Source organism: Gopherus flavomarginatus, chromosome 3 (genome assembly GCF_025201925.1).
Source record: "Gopherus flavomarginatus isolate rGopFla2 chromosome 3, rGopFla2.mat.asm, whole genome shotgun sequence".
NCBI classification, from domain to species: Eukaryota; Metazoa; Chordata; order Testudines; family Testudinidae; genus Gopherus; species Gopherus flavomarginatus.
The window spans coordinates 72,583,222-72,599,927 of record NC_066619.1 but is presented as its reverse complement, the minus strand read 5'-3'; the positions used below and the strand labels follow the sequence as shown (position 1 = coordinate 72,599,927).

The 16,706-nt window shown below is 45.4% G+C and overlaps 1 protein-coding gene across 2 annotated transcripts in view; it reads left to right on the top strand.

The window, feature by feature from the left end:
* The window catches only part of MCC (MCC regulator of WNT signaling pathway), a 341,462-nt gene that overhangs the window by 35,012 nt on the left and 289,744 nt on the right, over nt 1-16,706 (top strand). For both annotated transcript variants that reach the window (XM_050945632.1, XM_050945631.1), the window contains exon 2: nt 7,528-7,775. In XM_050945632.1, coding sequence (XP_050801589.1) covers nt 7,528-7,775 — 248 coding nt within the window. The remainder of the gene's footprint in view (nt 1-7,527; nt 7,776-16,706) is intronic.

Sequence of the window (16,706 nt, the reverse complement as noted above, 5' to 3'; positions counted from 1 at the left end):
CCCTAGCTTACTCGTTGTTCTTCTGTTAATTGTGTTTACAGTTGTATTTAGTGTTAGTTGTGGGGTGTGTGTGTGTGTGTGTGTGTATATATATAATTAGTTGAAGGGGGGATCAGGGATTAGCCCCTTTCCTCCACCCCGGTGCCGGGCTCATGCCCAGGTCACCGGGATTCAAACCGTGCTCGGTGTGCCGAAAGCCGATGCCAATAGGGGATCTCCACGATTCCTGCCTCAAGCGCCTAGGGGAATCCCACCTTCCTGAGAAGTGCCACATCTGTAAGTCATTTAAACCGAGGACGAAGAAAGAGCGGGACTTTCCACTGAAACAGCTCCTCATGGAAGCGGCACTTAGCCCTACAACATCGGTACCGAGCGCTCAACAGCCTGCATCTGTGAGGAGCGCTCCTCTAGGCTCCGGACCGCTCCAGTACCGCTAAGGGGCCACGGCACCGACCCTCACCAGCACTGACGTCTGCTCAGCACCATTCCCTGTCCCTGCGGCCCAGGAAGCAACACAGCGCTCTGGCGGCTTCGGCACCACCCGCACCACAGAAGGAGCGCCTGTTGACAACAGATCGCCCGGCACCCTCATCAGCTGCAGCACTGCCGAGTGCGGCACCATCTATTCTGGTCCCGCAAGGGCCGTTGAGTCTGGTGCCCGAAAGCTCCCCGGGTCACGCCGTGGTTGAGCTCACTCTCCCATCCACGCCGGAGATCTTCTCCACGGCACGGGAGTTGATCACAATGATGGAGACCACGCTGCCTAAACCCCCGGCACCGCTGGTGCGGATCATCCAATCTATTGGCAAGCCTGCCCTGCTGAGGCCACCCTCCGTGGGAGCCGCCAAGAGGCATCATTCAAGATCTCGGTCCTGCTGACTATCTCGGTCACGACATCCCTCGCAGTCCCGGCACCGCTCTCCGTCGCGGTACCAGTCGCGCTCGCGGCACTGCTCGGCCTCCCGTTCGCCTGCCAGATACTCACAGTACTGATTCGACTCCCGGCACCGCGCGTCTCGCAGCCGTTCCAGGTGAAGGGACTCGAGATCCCGGTCGACCTCCTGGCACCGCTATGGTTGCAGGTCCCGGTCTCGCTCACAGTACCATTATAGCTCCCGGTACCACTCTCCGATACCGCCTTGGGAAAGAACAACCAGAACCGGGGCTGCCTCTCAGGGTCTGTCAGCACCGCCGTGGCCGTCAAGACACACATCAGTGTCATCACAGGCTGGTAGTGCCTCCTATCCACAGGAGCGCGACTTGGATGTCCCCACCCATATATTTCCCAAGAGCCAGAGCCATGAGCAAGGACCCCATCACTGGTCCCTCTGGACACCATGGGCATACCACCAAGCACAAGGTGCTCCTTCAGTGGTTCCACGATCGGCCCCATCATAACACCGGGAGCCAGAGGCGACAGTAAGCCGTCCCCCGCCATGGGCACGGATGAGGCTCCGATACTACCTGCAGATACCCAGGTCCCACCTGACGCAAATGATGATCCTCAAGAACAGGAGCCACCACAGGACCCTCTGGTCCCTGGCCTCTCCTCTTCCTCCTCACCAGATGAGGCGGTGGTGGGAACATCCTCCTCAGGCCCTCCGCCAGTTGATCTAAGGGCCCATCAGGACCTCTTAAGACAAGTGGCTCAAAATATGAACTTACAGGTGGAAGAGGTCCCTGAAATAGAGGACCCTGTAGTGGACATCCTTTCGGCTGACGCACCTACTAGAGTGGCTCTCCCATTTATCCACACCATACAGGCGAATGCGGACACCATTTGGCAATCCCCAGCCTCGATTACCCCCACAGCCAGGGGAGTAGAGAGAAAAAATACATGGTCCCCTCAAAGGGGTATGAATATCTCTACACTCACCCACCTCCTTGCTCTCTAGTAGTGCAATTGGTGAATGAAAGGGAGCATCATGGCCAGCAAGCCCCTGCTCCTAAGTTGAAGGAGGCTAGGCGCATGGACCTCCTAGGCTGCAAAATATGTTTGGCTGGGAGCCTTCAACTTAGGGTGGCAAACCAACAAGCCCTCCTAAGCAGGTATAACTTTTAACACGTGGACGTCCTTGGGAAAGTTTACGGAGCTTCTTCCCCAGGAGTCCCATCAAGAATTTACAGCCATACTTGAGGAGGGTAAAAAGGTGGCAAGAACCTCCCTCCAAGCCTCCCTGGATGCAGCGGACTCTGCAGCCAGAACTCTGGCATCAGGAGTGACGATGAGGCGTATCTCCTGGCTCCAGGTCTCAGGCCTTCCTCCTGAATTACAAGAAACTATTCAGGACTTGCCCTTCGAAGGCCAGGGCCTTTTCTCAGACAAGACTGACCCCAGATTGTAAAGTCTGAAGGACAGTCAAGTCATAATGCGTTCGCCGGGAATGCACACGCCAGTGACCCAACGCAGAACCTTCTGGCCCCAGCCACACCGCCCTTACGCCCCGCCTAGGCTGCATCAGGACTTTTAGCAGAAGGCATGGTAGAGGGAATCGTCGGAGGCAGTCTGGTCCCCCAGGGGGTCAAAATCAGGCCCCCTCTAAACCACCAGTGGGGCCTAAGCAGAACTTTTGATGGGACGCCTGAGGATGGCCTACTAGTTACTTTCCCAAATCCTTTTTCCTCCATTTGTCAACTGGCTCTCCCATTTCCTCCCTGCCTGGTCCCAGCTCACTTCCGATTGTTGGGTCCTGCACATGGTGGAATTGGGATACCACCTCCAGTTTGTTTCAACCCCACCTTCCCACCCTCCCTCCCCGTCCCTCTTCAGGGACCCCTCTCACGAGCAATTCCTCTTACAAGAGGTCCAGTCGCTCCTAGCCATGGGAGCCATAGAGGGGGTGCCAAAAGACATGACGGACAAGGGGTTTTATTCCCGCTACTTCCTAATCCCCAAGGCAAAGGGAGATCTACGACCGATCCTAGACCTGCGAGAACTCAACAAATTCATGATAAAGTTGAAGTTCTGCATGGTAACCCTGGGGACCGTTATCCTGTCCCTGGATCCGGGAGACTAGTATGCCGCCCTCGATATGAAGGACGCATATTTCCACATCACAATTTACCCATCACACAGACTGTACCTCCGTTTTGTGGTCAACCATCAACACTTTCAGTTCACTGTACTTTCGTTCGGCCTTTCTGCGGTCCTGCAAGTGTTCACGAAATGCATGGCCGTAGTCGCTGCCTCCCTCTGGCATCATCGGGTACACGTCTACCCGTATCTCGATGATTGGCTCATTCAAGGGACCTCCCAGTTACAAGTGTCACATCACCTGTGCATCATCCAAGACCTCTTCAGGAGCCTAGGCCTGCTGATCAACACGGAGAAGTCTACTCTGACACCCTCTCAGAGAATAGACTTCATCGAAGCGGTTCTGGACTCCAGTCTGGCCAGAGCCTGCCTCCCACAGTCGCATTTTCAAGCAATGGCTATAATTATTCAAGGACTTCAAACCTCCTTCGAGGACTTCAGACCTTCCCGACAACGTTGGTGCGCAACTGCCTCAGTCTAGTAGGTCACATGGCCTCCTGCACCTTCGTGACCAAACACGCCAGGCTACGTCTCCATCCCCTTCAAACATGGCTTGCTTCAGTATACCGGCCACGCAGGAACAGCCTGGATTTGGTGCTCACTATTCCCCAAAAGGTTCTGGGCTCTCTAACCTGGTGGCTAAACCCCACTCTAGTCTGTGCAGGGATGCCATTCCACCCGCCGCAACCCTCGATGGCCCTAACCACGGATGTATCATCTCTGGGTTGTGGTGCTCACTTCGAGGGCCTACGCACTCAAGGCCTCTGGTCAACTCAAGAGTTAGCCTTACACATCAATGTGTGGGAGTTGAGGGCGGTGCGTCTAGCATGCCAGGTGTTTTGAGAACATCTCCAAGGCCGTTGTGTATCAGTGTTCACGGACAACACAACGGCCATGTTTTACATAAACAAGCAGGGTGGAGCACGCTTCTCCCTCCTTTGTCAAGAAGCCTTCCATCTCTGGGACTTTTGCATAGCCCACTCAATCGATTTTGGTAGCGTCCTTTCTTCCAGGAGTCCAGAACACTCTGGTGGATCACCTCAGCAGATCCTTCCTGTCTCACGAGTGGTCAGTTCGTCCGGATGTCATCCATTCTGTTTTCCAGAATTGAGGGTTTCCCCACATAGACCTCTTTGCCTCCCGAGAGAACAGGAAATGCCAGGTGTTCTGCTCCTTCCAGGGACGCTCTCTGGGCTCCCTATCAGACGCTTTCCTCATCCCGTGGAAGAAGCACCTACCCTATGCCTTTCCACCGTTCCCGCTGGTCCACAGAGTCCTACTCAAGCTTCGCATGGACAGCGCCCACCTGATCCTGATTGCTCCAGCGTGACCGAGGCAGCACTGGTACACCATGTTGTTTATCTCTCAGTGGCAGACCCGATTCCCCCTGCCACTCTGGCCGGATCTCATAACACAGGACTTTGGCAGACTTCACCCTCCGGACTTGCAGTCTTTTCACCTCACAGCATGGTTGCTGCGTGGTTGAGCCAGTCTGAATTGTGTTGCTCTGCCTTGGTCTAACAGGTGCTCTTGGGCAGTAGGACGCCTTCCACTAAGATGACACATCTGGCCAGGTGGAAGCGTTTCTCCTGCTGGTGTGCTCAACGTAACTCAGTCCCCACACAGGTGTCAGTTCCTACTGTCCTGGGCTATCTCTAGTCCCTGAAAGAACAAGGCCTAGCGGTCTCTTCCATAAAGGTGCATCTGGCAGCCATCTCCGCCTTTACCGTCGGGAAAATGGCTGATGAGTCTTTTCTCACCCCATAGTTTCAAGGTTCCTCAAGGGATTGGAACATTTTTACCCACAAGTTAGACGCCCAACCCCTACCTGGGACCTCAACCTGGGCTAGCCAAGCTTATGGGTGCTCCTTTCGAACCACTAGCCACCTGCTTGCTGCTGTACCTTTCCTGGAAGACAGCCTTCCCTGTCGCTATTACTTCGGCAAGATGCATATCTGAGCTTCGGGCCCTGACAGCGGACCCCCCTATATGGTGTTCCATAAGGACAAGGTACAGCAGCGACCACACCCCTCCTTCCTCCCTAAGGTGATGTCCGCCTTTCATGTCAATCAAGACATCTTCCTTCCAATCTTTTTCCCGAAGCCACACCTATCTCATCGGGAACAGCTGCACACCCTAGACATTCACAGGGCTCTCGGCTTTTATATCGAGAGAACAAAACCCTTCCAAAGGTCGTCTCAGCTCTTTGTAGCTGTGGCAGACTGGATGAAAGGCCTACTGGTCTCATCCCAACAATTTCATCTTGGGTAACATCCTGCATCCGTACATGCTATGATTTGGCTCACGTTCTGGCTAGCCACCTCACCGCCCATTCTACTCGGGCTCAAGCGTCATCTGTCGCCTTCCTGGCCCATGTTCCCATCCAGGAAATATGTCGAGCAGCTACCTGGTCATTGATTCACACCTTTGCCTCACATTGCCTCACATTACGCATTGGTTCGACGGTCCAGAGATGATGCAGCATTTGGCTCTGCAGTTCTGCATTCTGCAACATCTCACTCTGACCCCACCGCCTAGGTAAGGCTTGGGAATCACCTAATTGGAATCGATAAGAGCAAGCACTCGAAGAAGAAAAGACGGTTACTCACCTTTGTAATTGTTGTTCTTTGAGATGTGTTTCTCATATCCATTCCAAACCCGCCCTCCTTCCCCTCTGTAGAAGTAGCTGGCAAGAAGGAACTGAGGGGCCATTGGGTCGGAGGGGTATATATCCGGCGCCATAACGGCGCCACTTCAGGGGGCGACCCAGCCGACCCACTGAGTGTTGCTAGGGTAAAAATCTTCCGACGAACGTGCATGCAGCGTCCACACACGTAATTGGAATGGATATGAGCAACACATCTTGAAGAACAACAGTTGCAAAGGTGAGTAACCGTCTTTTTTCCTTCCCTTTTGTCACTTTCAATTGAACAATTGGAACAACTGAGATTTTAAAAGGTAATCAGAAAGTCTGGGAACAGGTTTGAAACCAACTATTCAAAATAATATTTCTCTTTTTTTTTTTTCCCTCCCTCCTTGGGTTTTTAACTTATTGCTTTACCTCTCCTCAGTGAAATGGAAACAGGAGCACTCATCCATCTTCTGAGAGATTAGTTGTTTAAATATTATCTATTCCTAATACTTACCCCTTAGAACTACCTAACAGGATACTGTAATGCAGGGGTTCCCAAACTTTTTGCTTCCATGATTCCATTTTGAAACTTACTGCTTCCTGTGACTCCAGACAGTTTTTCAAGTTGAGTGTTCAGAGTTCAGGGTATTAATTTTTGACAGTGAACCAGAACTCTGGGAGAGAATGTTTGGGCATATATTCCTTGCAAGAATTGATTGCAGGAAATTTTGCTGAGTTGTTCAATTTCAGCTGCTGGCAGAGCCATGGCATCAGGCTTGTACTGAAAGGCTTGCACCCAAGGATACTTTGTCATGTCCACACTAGGGAAAAAGGATGCAAACTGTTCCTCTGTCTGAGATGCTCAGTCGTGAGTCACCTGTGTCTGTGAGGAACTTGCAGTGCAGAGACAGTGACTTAGAATGATTCTTTATCGAGTGCTAACAGGGTACTCTGGCTGGCATAAAAGAAAACATGGGCCTTGCCTTAAGGTGCTTACAAGCCAATGCAGATTCCTATCTCAGAAAAGTTAGCACAGGCTCCTACCAGCTCAAGCAGAGATAAGGCTGCTGCTCACCAGGAACTGGATTCGAGTCTTTCACTTGGATGCTTGCACAGCCAGATATACAAATAGCAAAATGGTGTCTGCACAGCCACCTCCTCACAGCCAACATGCTTGCACCTGTTCCACCAACGCCATGCCAAGAAGCTGCTTTTTCACACGCACTGTATGTGTGAGATCACGCTGTGTGGATGCCACCATTTTGTAGATTAAAATGGCAGCCTCCTGGCTTGGTGTTTGTGGAGCAAGCCTGGATATGTTTGGGACAGATGGCAGTGTCTCATGGGGCAAATCTGCCTCATTGGACCCATGACCCTGTTTGGGGTTGCAAACCACGATTAGGGGAGCAGTGGTGTAATGGTGCAAGGTTCAGTTCTCATTGGCTCTGTATATCTCTGGTAATAGAAATGTTAGTATCTGTTAAATTGGGGATTTATACAATAATATTGTTTAGTATTTTCCCCCTTTTCTGCTCTTTCTGTGGTGCATTTTGCTTCAGCGTAAATGAATAGAAGTCTAAATCTTTCTGGTAAATATGGTTAAAATCTGGACATACAACCTCATCGGGGTTGTCGCGTGCAGCTTTGCTGAGATGTAGTGGGAGTTCAGAACTTTACTTTGTTCAGGCATTATTTCTGTGCTTGAAATCTGCCGACCTCACAATTCCTTTATTGGATTCACAAAATTCACAGCTGCTGTATTAGATTTAAATGTCTGTGAATAAATGGATTTCCAGATTAGATAGAGTTAGCATTGTTTTATGAATTAAATTGCTTTTTTCTCCCCCTCTCCCCACTACAGAAATGACTTGCTGATGGTGTGCCGTCAGTTGAATATGGAGGAGTCTGTTGCTGAGATTATGCACCAACTAGGAGCAGATGAAAATGGGAAGATTTCCTTTCGGGATTTTACTCGGTGCCGCATGCAGCTTGTGCGAGAAATCAGGAAAGAGGAAGTGGAACTTTCCGTGAAATCAGATGACTCTTGTAAAAAGAAGTTGTTAAGGGACAGAATAGCCTCCTGGCCAACGAGCAGTGATAACAGTTTGGGTAGGTACAATTTCAAATGCTCCTCCAGGGATAAATAATGAAGGCTGAAATCCTGGCTCTGTTAAGGCAATGAGAATATTTATGTTAACTTTATGGGGGCCAAGATTTCACTCAAAGCGTTTTGCAAATATGCTTTGGCACAGGATCATCAGATAATAGATTTTTATCATTTAATAATGAATAAACTGCCCATCACCATAGTATCTGGTCAACTCATATTTATAAGAGGAAAAAGTATGGAACAACCTTTTTGTAAAAATTGTGGGCACATAGATTGTGACCGTGACTGCAGCAACAGGTTCGCTTCATGGAAAAGACCTGAGACAGATTGCTCAGCTGATGGTTAAAGTGCTAGGAAACTCTGGGACTATGTTGACTGGAAAGCCTGAACAAATATATAGGTAGAAATGTTAAAGACAAGAAGAACATAGTACTATCTAGTCCGTCTTCCTTATCAAGCAAGTCTTACCCTGTTTCTCAGCTGGTGTTCAATTCTGTTTTCCTTAGAATTTAGTATACTGCTGTAGTAACATGAGAGTTGCCAGCCTCGGTCAGAAAATCACTTCATCTAGCCCAGTATGTTATGATTGAAGAGAATACAAAATCCTCTCCTTCCATTCCCCCTCCCACCCCAAAATAAACCAAACCAAACCCCCCCCCCCCCCATAACACCTAACCAGATGAGCAGGTCTGTACATGAAGTTTATTTAATGCATTTTCCTAAGTGGATAATTGAATTAATATTATTTTTCTTATTGTTGATATATTTTCACAAATTTTAAGTATGTCAGTAAGATGGTAGAAGCAGTCTGAACATTTAAATTCCCTGCCCATGGTGGGTATTTTCCATTCCTTGCAGATAAAGCCTAGCTTTATGTCTGTCACTTCGCTTTAATTTTGGTTATATTTTACCTGTTGGAAACGTCATGATTTCTATATAGTTATCCTGCTTTGATTTTTCTCGTGCTTTGGAGAAGTTCAGTGATCATGCTGCTATTAAAAACACTTCACAGGGCACAAACATAATGTGACCTGGAGCATGCTAGTAGTCCTGACTAATGAGCTACAAGTTTTACTGCCTTTCAGCTCTTCAGGGTCACGTATCCTCTTTTTATTTAATCAGGACTTGGAGAGCTAGTGATGTTATTTGAACCTGCTCCCTATTGCTTTCTAAACATTGCTTAAGACAGGAGACATAAAAATGTGCTAATTAATACAAATAAACTTGATGGATGCTGATTTTTTTGAGGAGGGTGCACTGTTTTTAATAACCAGTGTCTTTGAAGACTGTTTATAGTCCTTTCCTCAAGATTTATTTCCATGTGATGTGTCAGCCAGTTATCCCTTGAAAGTTTCTATCCAGTGTCCATATGGAGTGCATAAATTACAGAAACTCCAAATTCATTTAGCTGCCACTGAGCAGCAGGGGTCCTGGTGACCTGCAACAAAGGTATCTGCCTTCTTTGAAGGGACTTGTACATTAAGGATTTTCTTTGGAGCTTGTACAAAGAGCATATAGTTCAGGCCTTGTGAAAAAGAAAGCCTTGCAGCTGTCTTCTTCACAAAGAGGTGCAAAAATATCTATGTACCTATTTAAAGTAAAGCTACAAACTTATATGTCCAATACTCCAGTTATTGCATCCCATTATATGCCAATGTAAAAGCAAGTGAAAAATAAAATTTCTTCATAATTATTATTCCGGTTTGTTGCAATTTGACTTGTGTAGATAATCTCGCTTTTCACTCATTGCAGTCATTGACCAGAGAATCTTCATAATATCCCTGCCAGTAAGTATTGTTAACCCCATTTTACAGATGGTGAAGCAGCTGAAGGTAGGGAGGTTAAGTGACTTTCTTCAGGCCAAAGAAAGGGCAATGTTAATCATGATTAGAACTCAGAAATCAAACTTCCCCGTCCCCCACATTCTGTGCTCAGTGCACTAGATCACAGTATTGGTCAGAGAATAATTAACCATTGGAACAGTTTACCAAGGGTCATGGTGGATTGTCCATCGCTGACCATTTTTAAATCAAGATTGAATGTTTTTCTAACAGATCTGCTCGGGAAATTGTTTTGGGAAAGTTCTCTGGCCTGTGTAATACAACAGGTCAGACTGGATTATGACAGTGGTCCTTTCTGGCCATAGAATCTATGAAACCTGTTTCAGAGTAGGACAGTTGACTGAACCTTCCATCTGAATACATGACAAAGCAGAACACTTTAAAAATCACTAGAATAACATCTTTCATTTCATTAATGCCATACTTCCAGGGTTCTGAAAATGCTTTTGTGTCCAATTCTATGCCATTAAAATCAGTGGGAGTTTTAACACTGACTTCAAAGTCAGTAGGGTCAAACTGTATACACAAGTGAATATTAAAGTAAGTTCTGTTGCTTAAATGTTATGGGTTATTTTAACACTGTAAAAGTAATAAAAGGTAAAATTAACTTTGAAAGTCTACTGTTGGGAGCTGCAATATCTGTGTCCAATCTAACTCATCAGAATGGATCTTCAGTAGGAAGTTATTTAGAGAATTTCAAGTGTCTCCAAGAGACCTGTTGGCACTACACAGTTACAGAGGCAATAAAGCCATGACAGGTACCTTAAAACCTGTCTTAAGTGACCACTCAAGAGACTGACAGAAATGGATTGCTTAACAAAAGGGACATTGTAATAATCAAGCAGAATAATAGTCTGTATGTTTGAGGTTACTTTTTTGTGATTTCTTAAAACAGAAAAATTGCCAAGTAAAGGTGGTGTCTCTGACAGGCAGTACTATATTTCTTAAAGTTTTGAAAGGTTATACATATTTTATGTAAAAAGTTACAATAAATGCAATTATGATATATTTATATCCATAGGCGTGCCTGGCATTTTACAGACAACTAGTACATTTACTGGATCTTCCTTGGTAAAGGAATCCAACTCCAAAAATACAACTTCTAGGCACACAGTAACTTTTGAGAGAACAGATATATGAAACTGTTTTATCAGTAAAATCTTAATTCAGTTGGACAGATGAGTGGTTTTGCTGCCCAACTGGGAGCGCTATGGCTACTGATATGATTCCACAGACCAGATGCTCAGATAAGAAAAAAACAGACCATAAGCAATTCTGAGCTGTTCTAGTTTAGCAGTTGATCATTAATTAATTTGTAACCAATTCCTCTTCTCTCCCTCTAAAAAAGAAAAGCCCCAAGCTTCTGCTATAATATGATTGGTATGTAATGTAAATAAATCATCGAGAAAAAAATTAAGGAATACCAGCATTTCAAACACAAATTAAGCTTATGGGTAAATCAGAGGCAGGTCATTTGGGGCTTAAAAATCATTGCTTTTGCTATGCATTCTTCCTGCATTTGATCTCCCTATAAATAAATTTGCGCTTAGAAGTTGATGCAGTGATAATTAAATTTATTTATCCTATATTTAATTAAAAGCTACAGAGTGATAGCTCAGATGTACCCCCAAGTAGTACAGATTGTTTCTCAGGCCTGGTCCACACTACGCTGTTAAATCGATTTAACGCTGTACCCGTCCACACTACACAGCTCTTTATATCGATTTAAAGGGCTCTTTAAATCGATTTCTGTATTCCTACAAAACAAGAGGAGTAATGCTAAAATCGATATTACTATATCGGATTAAGGTTAGTGTGGACGCAGATCGAAGTTATTGGCCTCATTATTTTACAGTAGCTACCCACAATGCACCGCTCTAGAAATCGACGCTAGCCTCGGACCATGGACGCACGCCACCGAATTAATGTGCCTAGTGTGGACGTGCACAATCGACTTTATAATATCTGTTTTATAAAATCGGTTTAAGCTAATTTGAATTTATCCTGCAGTGTAGACGTAGCTTCAGATTCACCCACAAATTTTCACCTATGATTTATTTGACTTGTACAGCTATTGTGATTGTCTGGCTTAATTTACATATACATTGAGGTAGATAAATGTATATTAACGTAATGGATTAGTTTGTTTGACTTTTAAATATTCTTTTGATGTAGTCACCTCTCTGTTGTACAGTAGCAGATGTCAGGTCATTGCAGGTCAGCTTTCTTTCAGAGAAAAAACCAGTGATATAGAGTCTGGGTATATTCTTATTGCAACTTATTTACACACACACTTGTCCTGGAACAGAGATGGTCACAAATGTCATGCAGGCTTTCCTCACTTTCAGGGGTTTTCAGCTCCAGCACTAATGCCCAGTTCCCAGAAAGCAAATCTGCCTCAAAAATTGACTCTAGCTAAGAAATTAAGGCAAAGAGCAAACTCCCTTGCTGCTTGTTGCCATAGGTCCTTCAAAGGATTTGCATAAAAAACAATACAGCGATTTTTTCCCAAGACTATAGTTGGTTGGCTTGCACACAACGAAAAAGAAATTGTAAGAAACTGTACGTGAAACAGTGCCATATGGTGATCCCTGTCATAATTCAGCATATTTGCATATCCATATGCTTTCCAAATGAAATGTGAGAACTATAACTCTTCACCGACACCATAAAGAAAAGCCATCCTGAGTAAGAGGTGGGCTCCCCTCAGAGAGTCACCATAGTCCTAGTAAACTGCTGCCTGTCTTCACAGTGGTTACCTCCTCCATTCTGCCCTACCTTTTGCTCAGTTTGGTCTAGCTTACAGAAAGCATCTTATGCACCACTTGGGCGCTGTTTTCCAGCTTGTCAGGTGAAAATTACCCTAAAGCTCTGATCCTGCAGGTTAACTGCTGCATAGAATGGATAGGGATAAGTAAAACATAAACATGCAAAACAAGTGCCTAACTCAGATTCAGTTCTCAAGGCACTTATGGACCTTAGGAGTTGGGCCCAGAGAAGGTTACTGAATACCTGGTCACAGAGCAGGAATCCACAAGCCCATAAAGGGATAAATAAAAGTCTGTTTCCTATGAGACTGGTTTATCTTTTTAGTAGAGAACTAAGTATATGACGAGAATCTCCTCGGTTTTTATTGTTGATGCAGTATGCTGCTTACTTGATTGGTTCTAAGTGCTGGATGAGATTTCTCCTCGTGTTCTCTTGACAGTGAGAAATATGTTTTCTGTACCATTGGGATACATTTCCTCATCTTCAGATAGGTGGAACGAAGCATTACTACTCCCTGTTATCCTGTGATCCATTGTAAAGTTAGTTTTGAAATCCTTGATAGAGACAAAGATTACCAGAGGAATGTGTTAGGCTACGTTAAGTGCAATTTTGTTAAATAAGTTCCAAGCGACATGTGCTCTGTGCAAAATAAACACGTAAGATCTATTAGCTTAGGTGCTTACTTGCTGAATAAGAGAGTACCGTATGTAGCAATTTCACTGTCCATCCAACTGCCTGCTTGTCTCCCTGTAGCAGCCTCTCCCTGTGTTCTGACCTCAGTGCTGAAATTTTACTTTTTGGGTTCATTTATTTTTGAACAGTATGATTATAACTTTGGATTACGCTACTGAGAATTGGGCATTAATCTCTACCTGAACGTTAAAGTGCAGGAGGGAAGTCATCACCCACCTCAGAAACAGCTTGATATTTATGGAGTGTCAGATTGGGTTATATTGATGCTAATCTAACTATCTCTGCCTCTCCTCAAAGATATAAGAAGTTTTTTCCATGCATTTCTTGCTGTTGGGAAAACTCAAACTATATTAAAAAAACAAACAATCAGGAGTTTCAATAACATGATAGTGGTGTTCTACATTGTCATGGGGTGACTGGTTCCTTTCAGGAGAAATGGAGCCAACTTCACCAGTGCCATAATTAACTGTCTGAGGGGGTGGGACTAATGGGATCAGATGTTATCAGGATGAACACCTGGGCCTCAAAAAACACTTGAATGAATTCAGTTGAGGAGAAGAGGCTGTGGCAGAGGCTGCAGAGCGGCAGTGGTTGCAGGCAGAAGGAACCACAGAGAGCAAATTAGGCCCCTCTGGAAGATCCTGAGGTAGGGTCTGTAAGAAGCTAAGAGTTCGAGTGCTTGCTCATGTCAATTCCAATTAGGTGTGCACACGGTGTGCACAGTAGCTGGAAGCTTTTTCCCCCAGTGGTACCGGTCAGGTCAGGTCAGGTGCCCCCTGGAGTTGCACCTCAGTGGTGCCATATATAGTGCTCTGCTGACCCGCCGCCACTTCAGTTCCTTCTTACCACCTGTGATGGTTAGCTGGAACGCTCGTTTTCTCTTGCTGTGGCAAGCCTTCTCCCTAGTGGTCATTGGCCTGCTCTCTGTAAATAGTTAAATTAGTTAGTAGTTGTAATTAGTTAGAATTCCAGTAAAGAGTTGTTCTGGGGGTTGTCTCCCCCTTCACACCCCCCCCCCAGGCACCAGGGCATGCCTTGGTCCCTGGGGTTTAAACTCTATGCACCTTGCAGCAAGCAAGCCAGGTGTGGGGAGACTAAAAGGGAGTTTCTTTCTTTACCCCATGCCTCTGCTATGAAAGGGGCAGCACTGTCACTGGGTGAGGAGGTGCTGCAGAGCCTGCTGGGGAACAACGGGATTGAGCACTCCCAGGTTAAGAAAGGGGCAGTAGTGGAAAGGAGCTCCGCATGTCCTGTATGTTAAGGAAGAGGGAAGAAGTCCTTCCATACATGGAATAGGTATAATAGGTTGCCTTTTCCTAAGAGGTGGGGGAAGCAGGGAATGAGTGCTAATCAAAGAGTTGTTTCTGATAGAATGGCAGATTTTCTCCTTTGACCTGTAGGAAGGTCTGAAGATATGTGGAGTTGGCAGTCCTAGGATTGGTAGATGAAGTTGTGCAATTTACTCCAGAGCTTGCAATCCATTTTGGTTTGTGCTTTCAACAAATGACAGCTGACAAAACAAGATGCCTCTGACTGCTCCAACCTTGATATGATTATTTGGAAGCACTTCTGCCCAGTCAGAGATGTAAAACCAACTTCATTCAAGGGATGGAATCGGGAGGAGGAGACTGGAGTAGGAAATGGAAGAGTTCTAATTTGCATATGCAGATTGACTTGTTTTTATTTATTTGGCTCACCTGAGAAGCTTATTGAAGGCCGCAGAGTTACAACCCCAAGGAGAGAGGTGCCTGGAATAGTGCAAGAACACACTTGGTTAACTGGTGCATAAGTATCGGAGGGGTAGCCGTGTTAGTCTGGATCTGTAAAAAGTGACATAGAGTCCTGTGGCACCTTATAGACTAACAGACGTATTGGAGCATAAGCTTTCATGGGTGCTTATGCTCCAATACGTCTGTTAGTCTTTAAGGTGCCACAGGACTCTTTTTGTTGCTTGGTGCATAAGTGTGCTTGAACATAACAAGCTATGGGAGGCTGGTGCCTTCTTGGTAATTGAAACTAATGAATAAAAGCAACATACCTCACTCAGTAAACAAAAAGCTTTTTCTATTGTTACTGCTGAGAATAGGTTTCTCTGTAATAAAACATCTTCTGGACACATGTTCCAGCTGCCATATGTTTGCATATCCCAAAGAAACTATAGGATCCTGATGCAAATCATTCACCATCCTTTATTGCTTCCATGTTATGTGGAGAACGTTATGTAGTCTGCTGTAAATATGTCTTTGAATAAATTTGGATTCACTGAGGTAGCATTGCTGCTGTAGTTTAGCACTTTAGATTATGTGCAGCATAATAACCATTGACAATGAAGTTCCATGAAGGCTATGGCCTTTGACTCCTGCACTAAAGCTGTTTCCTGATTTGCACAGAGACCATTTTGATTATCTGCTCATTGTAAGTAGGTTTTATTTTCATTACTAACACAATTTAGTCAGAAAACCTTTCAAGAACAACAAGAACATTTGTTCGTTCTTTCCCCCTCCTCACTGGATTTTTATAGCTCTTCTGGGAACAATATCCCAGACAGCAGGATGTGAGAGAGGTTGCATTCCATTTTGAAAAGACAATGGAAATAGAGTGCTCAGAAGCCCCAAACGTGACCATTGGGTTTTTACTGCCCGAGCCAAATTGGCAGCTTGCAAACTTGACCCCACTTGTTCCTTGCCTGCCTTTGGAACACACTTGACCTTCAGTGAGCTCTATTGTATGTGCTTTATACCTCCTTTAAACAATTGGAAGTCTAGTCAGCTTTTAAGTTTTTTTTTTTTAAGTGCTTTTGATCATAGCAATCTTTGCATAAGCAATCTTTGCATAACATAAGATAATGTTAGAATCATTCTTCTCCTTTCCTTTTTTCTTTGTTTTGAAATGTTTAGGCTTGTTCCTTGCTCATCTTGTGTAAATATGTACTATCTTATGGGTGGGAGGTGTCACCTCTTGTTTCATTTTGCAAGCCTTTTCCTTCATGCTGATAGTGCCTCTGTCACTAGCACTTTTTGTGTTAGTGGCAGAGCATGAGAAATGAGTACTATTATTTTAATGCATGCCATTGGGCTTGCTTTTGCAGTACCCAGGACTGAGAGTCACCTCCAATAACACCACCAGCCTTTCCAGCCGCTCAAGCACTTTCTTCTGGGTCAGCCCCCCCCCCGTCCCCCCCATCTTCATCTTGCAGGTTAACAGTGGGTGTAGCCCTGTCCCTAATCCCTTTGAATCGTCCCCTGTGCTACTGAGCTCCTGACACTAGCTGTTCTCAAAAATTCCAGATCCTCTGCCCCAAAATGTGCAGAGTGCCCCAGTTTACCAGTTTTACCTTAAATCCACCACTCCTGTAAACCACACAACACTTGTGAGCACTGACAATAAAACATAACTAGGTTTATTTAAGAAAGGGTAAAGATTTACGTAGAAATGAGAAAGTGATGGAAACGAATGGTTAAAATACAAAACAAAGTCATAAAATGCAATCCTGGGTCCCACTTATTAATAGTTACCATTCCTAGCTAGTTAAAGTAGGTTTCCCCCCAAATGCAGTCTATTACAAAGCTGGCTAGTTTCACAAGAACCAAGATCGAAACATTCATGAAAACATCCCACTCCTCAAGG